The sequence below is a fragment of the Cnephaeus nilssonii genome, assembly GCF_951640355.1.
Source record: "Cnephaeus nilssonii genome assembly, chromosome: 2".
Lineage (NCBI taxonomy): Eukaryota > Metazoa > Chordata > Mammalia > Chiroptera > Vespertilionidae > Cnephaeus > Cnephaeus nilssonii.
Window position 1 is genome coordinate 52,526,103 of NC_137073.1, and position 15,475 is coordinate 52,541,577.

Here is a 15,475-nt window from a genome sequence, read left to right on the forward strand (position 1 = left end):
GAATTGTTGTTTCTACAGATCAAGTTGCAAGGTGTTTTTTTTTTTCTCTCCTGTTAGTAAACACTGACAAATGTTTTAGAGTGCAATGCATATACTTTATTGATAATGTTTTACAGTGTATTTCCATCATAACTATAATTTTAATTGACTTTAGTGAATACTATGTGAAAGCTTTTTTTTTGAGTTCTGTTTACAAAAACAGTTACATAAAGTATTTCTATTTGGAGTTCTAAGGGATCTAAATTTTAATATTTTAATAGTTGCATTTTACTTAATAATTTTTCTCACACTTATGGTGAAATGCCTAAAAGTCAGGCTGTTTTTGGCTGAATACTGTGTGTGCGTTTTTTTGTTTTTTTGTTTTGTAAAATACCACCGTGAATATTGGTATTTTTCTTTTTATAAAAATAACTGCTAATAATTGTCCCAATGGAATGTATTTCTATCATGCTCATCTCATAAAACTACAATCACATATTATGGGGAAGAAACAGCTAGTTAATTAAAAATAGTAGGTTATTTCAGTTTTTTTAGTATTATATTACCATCTGGCCCTTGCCAGAAAACAAGAGATAGCAGCAGCCAAAGTATTCAAATCAATCTAAGAAATTGTATCCTTTAAGTTAATATTTTATGTGACTCTTTGTATTTTATTTTAACAGTATAACATCTCAATCCTATTCATGGATCTCTGTAGAAATTTCTAGAAATAGTGTCTATAGGCATCTTTTCAAATTAAAAAGGCACACAAATAAATGTTGTTACATTTAGTCTTGCTACATTACAAGATTTTAAGTCTTTAAAAATAAACATACAGAATGATAGCAGGAAAATGGCAGAGTGAGCAGCTCCAAAACCACATTTATCCACAGAAACATGAAGAAACAAGCAGAAACTGTTAGAACCAACTTTGCTAGCACTCTGGAAAACTGACATTGCTTTATAGCAGTGGTTCTCAACCTTTCTAATGCCGCGGCCCTTTAATACAGTTCCTCATGTTGTGGTGACCCCCAGCCATAAAATTATTTTCGTTGCTACTTCATAACTGTAATTTTGCTACTGTTATGAATCGTAATGTAAATATCTGTTTAATCTCGACACCCGAGTGCAAAAGGTTAAAGGGTCGCGGCATTAGAAAGGTTGAGAACCACTGCTTTATAGCAAACAAGTGAATGCTTAACCAAGAAAAGGGCAATTAAAAGTGGTGGGAAAGCTTTGTGGCATTTTGACTTATCAGTGCTCCACACCTTACCCAGCTTGGCAGTAGGTTAGAAGACAGCAGCTCACGTGCCCAGTGTGGGACTGAGGTTCCTAATTCCAGAGGGAGACAAATGACTGTATTTGTGTATTCTAATCTGCCTGGAGCTTCTTGAGGGACTGATGAATGGTGCTCTGATCTGTTTCACCCAATTCAGAATTTATTAATGGTGGAAAAGCAGTGACCATTGATTGAAAACATTGTGAGGCACATGAAAAAAAAAAAAAACACCCTTCAGATTATGACTGATTTATGCAATAGATTACTTATGTCCTGAGAGGAAAAGCCAGGGAGAGAATTCCTTTGGGAAATTAGGGCTATCAGCGGTGCCAGTATCCATATGGGGGGATTTAGAAAGCCATATGAATATACACTGAGTGGCCAGATTGTTATGACCACCTGACGTTTATAGGCAAATTAGCCATACACTACATCGTATGGGATATGGAAGCCGAAGGCCTGTTTGAACACCTTTGCTGTCTGCAATTACCAAGATAAAACGTCTCCAATTCGCACAGGAACAGAAGGATTGGACAGTAAAGCATTGGAAAAAAGTCATGTGGCCCGATGAATCACGTTTCCAGTTGCATCATGCTGATGGAAGAGTGAGAATTTCACGGAAACAGCATAAAAGCATGCACTCCAAATGCATGAGTACAGCACTTCAAGCTGGGGGGGGGGGGGCAGTGTTATGGTTTGGGGCATGTTTTCCTGGCACGATTTGGGCCCTTTAATTCGTGTGGAACAACGTCTGAATAGCACAACATACCTAAGTATCGTTGCTGATCAAGTTCATCCTATCATGTTGATGGCGTATCCCAATGGAGTTGGCTTCTTCCAACAAGACAGTGCGCCATGCCACAGTGCTCGTATTGTGCAGGAGTGGTTTCAAGAACATGAGGGAGACTTTACCTTGCTTAGGTGGCCCCCACGATCACCAGATCTCAATCCAATTGAGCATTTGTGAGACGAAGTTAAAAGAGCCATCAGGCAGCTGGTTCCACAACCATCAAATCTCACAGAACTGGTCAGTGCTGTTCATCAGGCATGGTGTCAGGTTCTCCGCATCACCTTTCAATGTCTCGTGGAGTCAGTGCCAAGAAGAATCGCTGCAGTATTGAAGGCAAAAGGTGGCCCAACGAAGTACTGATGGGGTGGTCATAATAATCTGGCCACTCAGTGTGTGTTCTAGGGCAGGACTAGTGCTTGGGAAAGACCTGGGAAAACATTAAACTGCCTTGGAAGTGAAGACCAATGCAGTGCTGTAAACAGCATTGCTGAGTGTTAAAGGAGAACCCCAACATAGAACCTGTCTGAAAGGACTAGGGGAAGTATTTTGTGTGTGTGTGTGTGTGTGTGTGTGTGTGTGTGTGTGTGTGTGTGTGTTTTCAATTTTATCTGGTGTTGTTTTTATGCTCTTGGCATTCAAGAAAATATTTGTCAGAACATTGGTAGAGCCCTAGCTGGTGTTTCTCAGTGGTTAGAGCATTGGCCTGAGCATTGAAATGGTTGCGGTTTCGATTCCCAGTCAAGGGCATGTACAAGGGATTGAACCTGCAATTTAGGTATGTGTCCTGACCAGGAATCAAACCCACAACCTTTTGGTGTATGGGATGATGCTTAACCAATTGAGCCATTCAGCCAGGGCAGTATTTTGATTTTTAAAAATTATTTATTTGATTTGAGAGAGAGAGAGAGAGAGAGAGAGAGAGGGGGGTGGGGGAGAGAGAGGGGGGGAGAGAGAGAGAGAGAGAGAGAGAAACATTGATTTATTCCACTTATTTATACATTCATTTGTTATTTCTTATATGTGTCCTCAGTGTAAATTGAACCCAGAACCTTGGCATATTGGGATGACACTCTAACCAAGTGGGCTTCTTGACAAGGGCTGGGCTGGCTTCTTTTTTAATAATAGGTTTTTATTGATGGGGGGGGGGGGGAGAGAGAAACATTGATGAGAGAGAAACATCAACATTGATCGGCTGCCTCCTGCACACCCCCTACTGGGAATAGAACCGGAAACCTAGGCATGTGCCCTGACCAGTAATTGAACTGGTGACTTCTCAATGCATGGGTTGTTGCTCAACCACTGAGCCACATTGGCCGGGCTGGGCTGGCTTCTTTTAAGTAAAGTGGTCACCAATACCTACTTCATTAACTACTTTCCTTCTGGGTTGACTGGTGGGTGCCCTTGACACATTGTTGTTCTTGAGTTAGAGGAGAGTTTCTATTACTAGGCCTCTGATGTGTACTTTTCCTAGGGAACCAGATACTAGAATGGTATTGATAAAAATTTAGACTGTCTTAAAGTGACATACTGTGGTTCTATGTTTTAGGTCCCCCATTTTCTGGGGTGAACAGTGAGAGTTAGGATTGTAGAGTGCCAGATACAAGTAGCAATGACGTACAGGCTGAGTGTGAATGGAGAGCTGTTGTGGGAATCAAATTCCACAAAGTTAATAACCTCCTTTACCCGGAAGGGCCCTTGGACAGTAGTTTTCCAGTATCCAACCAAGGTGACCACTCACCTTCTATAGCTGGTGTCTGCCCTGCAAGTTGTGATTCTGTGCATCCACTTTTTGTTCTCTTTCCAATGGTGGGGCAGTGGTGTTCCCTGTAACATTTTCTGATGGATATAAGCAGAGTTGTTGATTTTTCAGTGCAGCTTTTTTATTTGTTGTTAGGATGGTGTGGCAGCTTCTAAGTTCTTTACATGATTGTCTGGATTTCAGACATTGATTTTATTTTTAAAAAGGCATTGCAATTATTGGATGACCACCTTGATTTTGTTTACACTCAGTTTTATGCTTCATATATGGTTGATCTGTGAAAAGCCCAAGGTCTTTCCAAATCTCTGTAACTTGGATGGTCTAGACGAGGCCTTACTCTAGGGCCTGGCTCTGAGGTACCTGTTTGGTGCCTCAGTTGGAGGCCAGGGCTCTTATCAACATCTCATCATTTTGGCAGGGACAGAGCTACAATGTCTTTAACACTATCTTCTTGGAGAGAGAATGATGTATTTAGAAGAGTTATACTACTATTAGGTAGAGGACTAATTGTGTTAAATTCAGGGCATGTTAACAGGGATATTCTTACAGGGTTTGGTTGATGCCCTCTGAATTTTTTCTCTGTGGATGATAGACAGATGGTTGCAGCATTGAGACATTTGAACACATCAGTAAACTGGGAAATACCTGGGTATAATGATCGACTCTAGAGCCTGGATAGTCTGGAATATTAGGACATTTGTGGTTGGGGTAATGGTGATTAGTGCAGAAAGCACTGATTGCAGATGCAGTCTTGCCTATTAGGTCTAAAACAGAGCATCGGTTTCTGCAGGGAGACTAAATGACAGTAGTTTAATTATAAATGGGGCATTTTCCTCTAATAAGTGGCTTGGGCTCCCATGCTGCTAATGTCCTTTGAGGCCAGCTAGTCCAAAACATGAGGGTAATCAGCTTAAATCGCTCGCTCAGGCTGCAGTAGTATGACTTTTCCTGTCTTAACATGCGACTCTGCCATGCTTTCTACACACACTGACATCTAAGACCCTACAAGAATACCTTCATCACTCCTTTTATGTAGATTCTGTTCTTCTATTTCTCAACAGTCCTGGTGGGTGCACTAAGTATTGAGGTCTCTTTATTGCCTAGGATCTGAACAAATTGACAAATAAGATAAAGGAATAGTGACAGAGGAAAAGTATCAACTTTATTACTCAGAAAAGATAGATTGGAAAACGTTGTTTGGTAATAGAGTTAAATGTGATTGTTAACTCAATGCTGGATGGTCTGGAACTTTAGGGCACTTGTATTAGAGCAATGGTGATTAGTGCAGGTAGCACTGATTCAGTCTTTCCTGTTATGTCTAAAAGAGAACACCAGTTTCTGCAGTGAGACTACAGGCTGGGTCTAGACATCTGTGTTACTGATCAGGTGGGCCAGACCAGCAGAGCCTGCCTCTGTAGAAGTGGAGGTTGCTTGCTTCCTGTGCGCAGTTCTTGCTTTGTTCCTTTTAGAATATCTGTACGGATGCCTTGCTATGCAAGTGGAGGGTTTAGCTCACTGATCCTTCCTTCTCATCATCCCAACATCATTCTGTTATAGTTTTGGTTAAATAAGTATTCAGTGTGTACATTTTACAATTATGTAACCGACCTTTTTCTCTCTAGAATTTTGTTTTTATTGAAATTAACGAATGTCCCCTTGTTCCCTTCACTTTAGTTTTTTGTAGTCTTAACTAGAGCTCTGGTGCATGAATTGGTGCACAGGTGGGGTCCGGCCGGCTCACCCCCATCACGGCTGATTAGACTGGGCCAGCCAGGGAGAGGGGCTGCGGGAGGTTGGCCAGCTGGCCCCGCCCCTGATAGGGGTGGGAGGGCCAATCAGGGGTGGGGCTGGTGGGGGGAGGAACCACGGGCAGTTGGCCATCCCCGCCCCCCGTAGGGGTGGGGGGCTAATTGGGGGAAGGGGCCTGGAGAAGACCCACTGAGCTGGAGCTGAGCATGGGCCCCAGGCTTTCTAGGGAGGATGGCCTCAGCAAGGAAACAGAAGCCACCAGAAGGCTCTGCACACAGGCCCTGAGCTCCCTTTGGCCAGGCGGACTCAGAGCTGGTGTCTCTGTGTGTACATTAGAGATAGCCCGACACTCGCCTTTGTCTGTTGCTCAAATCCATTGCATCGAAAAACTTGTTCCCCTTCTTCTCTTTGGGCCCTTACAACAAATACAGGCCAATTGGAAGACATGGCCCCAGCGGCAGAGCTAGGCCCCACAATCACCCGGAATTTAGGCCTATGACAACTGGGTAGCAATCTCCACAGGACAGAACACTGTTTTAGAGTCTTAATTCTCCCCTAAAATGTGCCCAGCTGCTCCTCTTTAGCCGGGATAGACTGAACTAAGGAACCAAAGACCGAGCGAGGTGGGGTACACTGGGATCCGGCTGGTGGCAAGGCCCCTCACAGGCGGTTGCCTTCCCCCCAAGCTCGGTGTGCTCTGAGCTGGTACGTATGTGGCGGTGACGGGTCCTGGGCTGCTGGTCGGGCAGAGGTCCACAGGGTTTCTCTCCACCGCCTTCCTGGCCTCCCAAGCAGTACCCTCTGGCCCGGCGTGCCAGGTGGCTATTGCTAGAGCTGGGACTCATAGAGTGAAGGAGCTGGCCCACACTGCAAGGGACCCGCACAGGCCGTGCCTCCCACCCGTGTCTCAGTCTCACACATATGGATCGGGCTAAAGCTCACTGCCCGAGACTGGCACCATGTGGCATTTGAGGAGGGTCCCAGCAGGGAGAGGGGCCCCCTGACATGCCAGCCTTGGTGATGATCATCTTGGTGCCCAGTTGATTGAATTCGTCCCACAGAGCCTTCATCTCAAGCTGCATGCTCATGCTGGCCACCTTCACGTTCTTCTTTACCAGTGCCTTAGCGGTGACTGCAAAACTGAGCCCGGACCTCTTGGGCTTGGCAGCTGCGCTGGTGGTGGCCCCTGTGGCCTGCGCATCATAGCAACCGGTCATTCTGCCATAATGGTTGCTGGGTTCTTATTTATTTACTAGAGGCCCGTTGCACGAAGAGATTCGTGCAATAGGCCTTCCTTCCTTTGGCTTCCAGCACCGGTTTTCTTCTGGCACCTGGGACCCGGGCCTTCGCTCTAGCCAGAGTCTGCCTTCTTCGTCTTCACTGCAGACTCTGGCCGGAATCTGCCATCTTTGTCTTCGCTGCAGACTCCGGAGTCTGCAGTGTTCGTCTTCACTGTGGCCAGAGTGCCGTTCCTGTAGATCCCTTCGACCCTGCCCTCCCTCTCATAGCAGACTTCCTGCCCCGCCCGGCCACTCCATGCCTGGAGCAGCTGGGTGGCTGCCATCTTTCTCCTAATTTGCATATTCCCTCCTGATTGGCTAGTGGGTGTAGCAGAGTGATGGCTAATTTGCATGTTTCTCTTTTATTAGTATAGATTTATTTTTTGTTTTCAGTGTAATTTTATTTTTAAAAATATATTTTATTGATTTTTTACAGAGAGGAAGGGAGAGGGATAGAGTTAGAAACATCGATGAGAGAGAACCATTGATCATCTGTCTCCTGAACACCTCCCACTGGGGATGTGTCCACAACCAAGGTACATGCCCTTGACCGGAATCGAACCTGGGACCCTTCAGTCTGCAGGCTGACACTCTATCCACTGAGCTAAACCGGTTAGGGCTCTAATAAATCTTTATTGTTCAGATTATTACAGTTGTTCCTCTTTTTTATCCCCTAGCTCCTCTCCACCTGGTTCCCACCCCACCCTCTGCCCTTACCCGCCCCCACTGTCCTCATCCATAGGTGTACGATTTTTGTCCAGTCTCTTCCCACACCCGCCATAACCCTTTCCCCCTGAGAATTGTCAGTCCACTTCCTTTCTATGCCCCTGATCCTATTACATTCACCAGTTTATTCTGTTCATGAGACTTTTTATTCACTTGATTTTTAGATTCACTTGTTGATAGATATGTATTTGTTGTCACTTGGTTGTTCATAATTTTTATCTTTACCTTTTTCTTCTTCTTCCTCTTCTTAAAGAATACCCTTCAGCATTTCATATAATACTGGTTTGGCGGTGATGAATTCCTTTAGCTTTTTCTTTTCTGTGAAGCTCTTTATCTGACCTTCAATTCTAAATGATAGCTTTGCTGGGTAGAGTAATCTTGGTTGTAGGTTCTTGCTATTCATCACTTGGAATATTTCTTGCCACTCCTTTCTAGCTTGCATAGTTTCTGTTGAGAAATCAGCTGACAGTCGTATGGGTACTCTCTTGTAGGTAACTAACTGTTTTTCTCTTGCTGCTTTTAAGATTCTCTCTTTGTCTTTTGCCCTGGCATTTTAATTATGATGTGTCTTGGTGTGGTCCTCTTTGGATTCCTTTTGTTTGGGGTTCTCTGTGTTTCCTGGACTTGTAAGTCTATTTCTTTCACCAGGTAGGAGAAGTTTTCTGTCATTATTTCTTCAAATAGATTTTCAATATCTTGCTCTTTCTCTTCTTTTGGCACCCCCATAATTCGGATGTTGGTATGCTTGAAGTTGTCCCAAAGGCTCTTTACACTATCTTCATATTTTTGGAATCTTTTTACTTTTTGCTTTTCCGGTTGGGTGTTTTTTGCTTCTTTTTATTTCAAATCTTTGACTTGATTCTTGGGATCCTCTAGACTACTGTTGGATCTCTGTATATTATTTTTTATTTCAGTCAGTGTATGCTTAATTTTTAATTGGTCCTTTTTCATATCCTTGAGGGTCTCACTAAATTCCTTGGAGGTTTCTAGAAGATTCTTGAGTAACTTGGTTTTTAACTCTATATCCAGTCATTTGCTTTCCTCCATTTCTTTCATTTGTGACCTGTTTCTTTGTCTCTGCATTTTGGCTGCTTCCCTGTGTTGATAGAGTGGCTTTGTGTGCTAGGTGTCCTATAGAGCCCAGTGGCTCAGCCTCCCTAATTACCTGAGGTGGACACTCTTAGTGCACCCTTTTGTGGCCTGTGTGCACAGTCTTGTTGTGGTTAAGCCTTGATTGTTGTTGGTATCACTGGGAGGAATTGACCTCCAGGCCAATTGTCTGGTAGGATCAGTTGTGTCTATGATGGGAGAACTTCTGTGCTGGAGACAACCTTATGGGGCAAGACTTGCTTCAGTGGGGCTTTGGTGCTCACTGAGTCTGCCCCCTGAGTGTGTCTCTTATGGATCTGAAGAGTTGTAGTCTGGATGGTTTCTCTCTGACCACTGGATCATAACATTGGCTCTTGGATCTCCAAGGAGAGAGGCCACCCATCAGGAGCTACAGAGAGATCTGCAGATTCCTTCTCTTTGTTTGGGGTTTGCAGTTGCCCAGATGAGGCCCAGCTGTGAAACAATGCAAGCTGCTGTCGAGCCTTGAGTCTTCTTTTGGAGGTTCTGGGGCTCTTTGACCCAGCTGCAGTAAGTTAGGTTTCAGATTGTAAAGGGCCAGGCCATTCATATGCAAAAGCCTCTGCACTCAGCTTGGGTGAGGTTGTAAATTGGTTGGGGCGGCGTCTCAGGGAATCACCAGGGTGGAGCAAACAGCAATGGATGACTGTCAGCCCTGCCTGGAAGAGGTCCCGTGTCTCTGTGTCCTGTGGCACCATGCAGGAACAATGATCGCTGCAAGTACCTCTGAGAGAAAGCCTCCCTCGAGTTCTGCCCCATGCCAGACAGTCGAGTTTCTCCCCATATGAGTCTGGGTCCCCTGAGTCTTGCCCGGATCTGGAGTTCAGAGCAGTCAGGGGCATGTATCTCCCTCCTGACTGAAAAAGACAACAGCGTACTCAGTTGCTAGCCCTTTCCATGCATGTGCACACACCTCCGTACCTCTTCCGTACCTCTGCACTTCACTTCTGCACCTCCTCTGAGTCTCAGTGTGCCTCTTTCCTTCAAGTTGTATAATTTCCACCCAGCCAGCCTTTCTGTGGTTCTGGATGATACCCGTTTTGTCTTTTAGTTGTAGTTTTGAAGTGGTTGTGCGAGGCAGCAAGTTCAGATGTTTACCTGTGCCACCATCTTGGTTTCTCTCCTGGGCTTTTTTTTTTTTTTTTTTTTTAATATATTTTATTGATTTTGTATAGAGAGGAAGGGAGAGGGATAGAGAGCTAGAAACATCGATGAGAGAGAAACATTGATCAGTCGCCTCCTGCACACCCTCCACTGTGGATGTGCCTGCAACCAAAGTACGTGCCCTTGACCAGAATTGAACCCGGGACCCTTCAGTCCGCAGGCCGATGCTCTATCCACTGAGCCAAACCGGTTTCGGCTCTCCTGGGCTTTTATTATATAGATACTAATGGAGCCCGAAGCTTTTCCTCAGTTGCATTAGCATATGTATAGGAAGATACTTACTCAACATTTATCTTCACTTATGTATTTATTTTTTGTTAATCCTTACCCGAGGATATTTTTCCATTGATTTTTAGAGAGAGGGGAAGAGACGGGGAGAGAGAAAGGGGGGGGGGGAGAGTGAGAGAGAGAGAGAAAGAAACATCAGTGTGAGAGAGACACATTGATTGGTTGCCTCCCTCAAGTGCCCTGACCAAGGCTGGGGATTGAGCCTGCAACCCAAGTAGGTGCCCTTGACTGGAATCAAACCTGGGACCCTTCAGTCCGCAGGCTGATGCTCTATCCAATGAGTCAAACCAGCGAGGGTGAAAATTTATATTCTTAAAGCAGATTTTCCTGGACTTCAGGGTGGACTTCTTGTATATAAATGCTCTTGAATTAGTAGCTAACCTTCACCATTATCCTTAAGGTATTCCTCATCTCACAACATACTAGATGTCCTATTACTCAGATAAAATTGGATTATACTATAAAAACTTGTGTAAATTTTGTTATTTTTGTTTGTTGTATGTACTTCAATTGTATTGGCTATATAATGATTTTATGGAAGCACCCTTATTCATACCTTTAGGTTATTTCTATTTTTTACTACTTAAAAATTTTTTTCTTCTGCTAATTTCTTATAGTTAAATCTTGTTGACACACTTTTAATTGATTATTCCAAGAGTTTATTATGAAAAATTTTAAGTATATGGAAAATTTGAATTTTACAATAAACACCTATCCACTACTTAGATTATATAATTAACATTTTGATATGCTTACTTTACTTTATATCTATATAATTATCCATTCCTTTTTAGTTAATTTTTTAGTATCCTATCTAATAAAAGAGTAACATGGAAATTGACCATACCTCTGCTACACCCACAAGCCATGCCCACCAGCCAATCAGGAGAAAGTATGCAAATTAACCCAACCAAGATGGCTGCGGCCACGGAGCGAGCAGGAGGCTTGGGTTTCCCCGGCAATGGAGGAAGCCAAGCTTCCTGCACACCCTGGCCGGTCCTGGACTCCACTCAAGGCTATAAAGTTTCAATTTTAGAAGATAAATAAATCCGAAGAAAAATGGCAGCAGCCATATAGCTGGAGAGATCAGGAGGCTTGGGTTGCCCACGGCGATGGAGGAAGCCAAGATTCCTGGCCTGCCTTGGCCTCCACTCAAGGCTACAAAGTTTCAATTATAGAAGATAAATCCCACAGAGCTGGAGAGATCAGGAGACTTGGGTTGCCCCTGGTGATGGAGGAAGCCAAGCTTTCTGCCTGCCCTGGCTTTCCCTGACCTCTGCTCAAGGCTACAAAGTTTCAATTATAGAAGATAAATAAATCCCAGATACCTGGGCCTCCGCTTGGTTCGCTGGGAGTGGCGGGGGGGTGGCGTGGCTAGCCGCCTGCAAACCACCACAGGCCCCTTTCCCAGGCCACCCCACACCCCAAGGGAACCCCCACTCTGATCTGCGACACCCTTCAGGGCAAACCAGCCGGCCCCCACCCATGCAGCAGGCCTCTATCCTATCTAATAAAAGAGTAATATGCAAATTGACCATCACTCCAGCACACAAGATGGCTTCCCCCATGTGGACACGAGATGGCCGCCACAAGATGGCCAGCAGGGGAAGGGCAGTTTGGAGGGACCAGGCCTGCAAGGGAGGGCAGTTGTGGGTGATCAGGCCAGCAGGGGAGGACAGTTGGGGGCAATCAGGCCTGCAATGGAGGGCAGTTAGGGGTGACCAGGCTTCTATAGGAGGGAAGTTGGGGGTGACTGGGCCTGCAGGGAAGGGCAGCTGGGGGGGGGGGACCCAGGCCTGCAGGGTAGAACAGTTTGCAGGGACCAGGCCTGCAGGGGAGGGCAGTTAGGGGTGATCAGGCCTGCAGGGGAGGGCAGTTAGGCATCAATCAGGCTGGCAGGCAGAAGCGGTTAGGGGCAATCAGGAAGGCAGGCAGACAAGCAGTTGGGAGCCAGCATTCCTGGATTGTGAGAGGGATGTTCGACTGCCCGTTTAGGCCCGATTCTACTGGGATTGGGCCAATGGGCAGTTAGACATCCCTCGAGGGGTGCCAGATTAGAGAGGGTGCAGGTTGGGCTGAGGGACACCCCTCCCCTCCTCCATGCATGAATTTCGTGCACCAGGCCTCTAGTATATTTAGAAAGAGTCATGTGTTTTTAAGGTCCATTTTAGTATTTTTAAAATTTATGGTAAGTATTCCTCTAGGAAAATTTTTATTACTAATTTACACTCTTAACAGTGGTTATTAGCATACTTTGAATCCTTGCCAACACTGGGTTTTATTGTTTTTAAGTAACTTTTTGTTAATTTATGATATATAGGTTGTTATTAAAGTAAGTTTCTGATTGTTTTGCTGATCTAATCTCCACTGTAGATTTTGAAAATAAATACATGTAATTTGTTCTTTGGTGATACTTAATGTTTTTAAATGGGAGCATTGTGCTTGTTCATTAATTATTTAAGGTACAGTTGGGATTTCAATCAGGAAATCACTAGTCCTAAGTAGAGTATTAGCTGTAGCACATTCAGCCTTTTTTCTTTTTCACAGAGTAATTGAGCCGAAGGAGAGAAATAATTGATCAGGGTAATCAGAAGTAGAACTAGAATCTCATGAATTACATTCTTTGACTCACTGGTACTTTCCTTCACTTACTGGAACTTTTTTTTAAAATTCTTTATTGTTTAAAGTATTACATATAGTATTACATATATGTCTCCTTTTCCCCCCATTGACCACTCCCCGGCCACCTCCACCCCCCAGCACATGCCCTTATCCCCCTAGCGTCTGTGTACTGGACCTTTGTTTTATTCCTTTATCTGATGGTCCCACTCAGTGTAACACTATAACTGATAGAAGACTCAAGAGAAATAAAGATTTGAATTTGAAGTGTTAAGCAATCTAGGCACTTAGGAGGGCATATAGTAGTTGAAGCAAGGAAGTAGATTAGAAGGTGGAAAGGCTTATACGATCCTGTTTTAAATTATAGACTGCTTGTATTTTATTTTAAAAGTAGTTTATAAACAATTATTTAACTTTGGTATTGCCAGAAATATGTTACCTTTGTTATTTTCTAAGCATTTAGCCAACTCTTTTTGTTTACAGCTGGGCTCAAAATGCAGAGAACTCAAAGATATTCATTTCGGCCAGTGTTACAAGATCTCAGATGAAGGCATGATCGTCATAGCTAAGGGCTGTCTGAAATTGCAAAGAATATACATGCAGGAAAACAAATTAGTAAGTACTTACATCATTTTTGTATTTTTAATTTTGTTTCTTACCTTTGAATTCCTTAGAACTTAGCTTATAAATTTTCTTCTACTTATTATTTTTGGTCATTTAAGGCAAATATTACCTAAGAGCAAGAATTGTCTCAAAAACATTGATTTTACAGATTTGATCCTCTAACTGTATAGGTGCTTGTATTTGGCACTTGCATGACAGTCGACCACTCAGGTATATTGGAAAAATTAAAGTTTAGTCGTCAAACATAAGTATATGGTTGTAGTTTCTTCTGATTTTCCTAGAGATTGTAATAATTCAGGATATTTGGGATTTTTTAATAATCAGGAAGATGTACACTTACAAAGTAGAGTCTTTCACTAAATATGATGAAAATGGGATTCAGTAAATTGAGGTAAATAATCTTGGCAATTATATAAATTTTATATTTTAAGCACACACATGTATAACTTATTCACCATTAATGTATTATATGTAATATATTTAAAGCCGTTTAGTTTTCTTTTATTGAGATATAGTTCACATATTATAAAATTCACCTTTTTAAAGTGTATTAAGTCAGTGATTTTAGTGTATTCACAAAGTTGTGCAATCATCTTCACCAGTTCTAGAATATTTTCATCATCCCCAAAAGAAACCCTATGCTCATTAGCCATCGTTACCCACTCCCTGCTTCCTTCAGCCCCTGGCAACTGGCAGTCTCCTTTCTATTCTCTGTGGATTTGCCTGTTCTAGACATCTCATGTAAATAGAATCACACGTGTTTTTTTGTGTCTGGCTTCTTTCACTTAGCATAATGATTTCATGGTTCATCCCTGTAGCATGTGACATAGCTTCATTTCTTTTTTAGGACCGAATAATATTTCAAATCCATTTAATTTTGATTTAATAGATACACAGTACAAGTTAACAGAAAAAGTTGTCCCTAGGGAGGTACTAGTAGAATTTTCAATGCTGAGAAAAGGTGCACTTTAAAATAGGCAAGATGGCCTTGAATATATAGAATATTTTCAAAGAAGATTTGCTTTTTAATTGTCTCCCCAAAATAAAGATACCTTTTTGTTGCCCCATTGAGTTAGTTTATAAAATTAGATAAATGCATCTTAAATATTAATGTAAGTTTTGGAAGGTTTCCAGAAGCATCATCAGTTCAAGTAAGACAGTGATATTTTAAAAGATTCTAGTTAGAAATATTGACACACTATGAATTAAAAGTAAATGCTTTTATTACTACATGCAATTATATTTATCTCTGAAATTATATGGTAAAAATATTTCACTCTTTAGTACATTTAGTTTAAACTTAATAATAATTACTACTGAGGCAGTATGATCTTATAGAGAGAATAGGTCTTCTGGGTTAGAGAAATTGAAGTTTTGAATCTTGGTATTCACTTACTTGCTTTGTGACTCTGGGAAAGTTACTTAAGCTCTCTGACCCTCATTTGCAAATGAGGTTAATACTTGTCTCTTTGCTCATTGTGGCTTGGCAGATTAAATGACATAATGTCCTAAAATTGTCTAGTACAAACTCTGACACCTGAAAAACTAGTAGTTTTATGAGGTTATGACTATATTTCTTGTCTGTTGGTTTCCACTTTACACTCAAGATAAATTAAAGGATGGTAATTCCAACTTAAAATTTTTGTATTTATCACATAATGGGAATAATTTGTTGAGTGAATAATATTTGTTTTCTTGTTGATTAAACACAGAGAAACATTTTTTTTGACACATTAAAATTTAGTCAGTGGTTTCCCAAAGGAATTAACTGTATATCCTATTTGATAAAAGCCTAATATGCTAAGTATCCTGTTGATGGGTTGGCCGTTCAACCAATCAAAGTGTAATATGCTAATGATATGCTAAGGCCGTTCAACTGCTCGCTATGATGTGCACTGACCACCAGGGGCCAGTCAACTGGTCGACCAGTCACTGTGACATGCACTGACCATCAGGGAGCAGACACTCTGACTGGTAGGTTAGCTTGCTGCTGGGGTCCTGCTGATCGGGTCTGAGTGAGACAGGCCAGACATGCCCTGGAGCCCTCCCGTGGCCCCTCCCCAGCTGGCCAACCTCCTGAGGCCATCCCT

General features: G+C 42.7%; 1 protein-coding gene across 1 annotated transcript in view; it reads left to right on the plus strand.

Annotated features, from left to right (window-relative positions):
* The window catches only part of FBXL17 (F-box and leucine rich repeat protein 17), a 449,728-nt gene that overhangs the window by 22,944 nt on the left and 411,309 nt on the right, over positions 1–15,475 (plus strand). Inside the window, exon 4 of the mRNA XM_079787311.1 lies at positions 13,245–13,376. Coding sequence (XP_079643437.1) covers positions 13,245–13,376 — 132 coding nt within the window. The remainder of the gene's footprint in view (positions 1–13,244; positions 13,377–15,475) is intronic.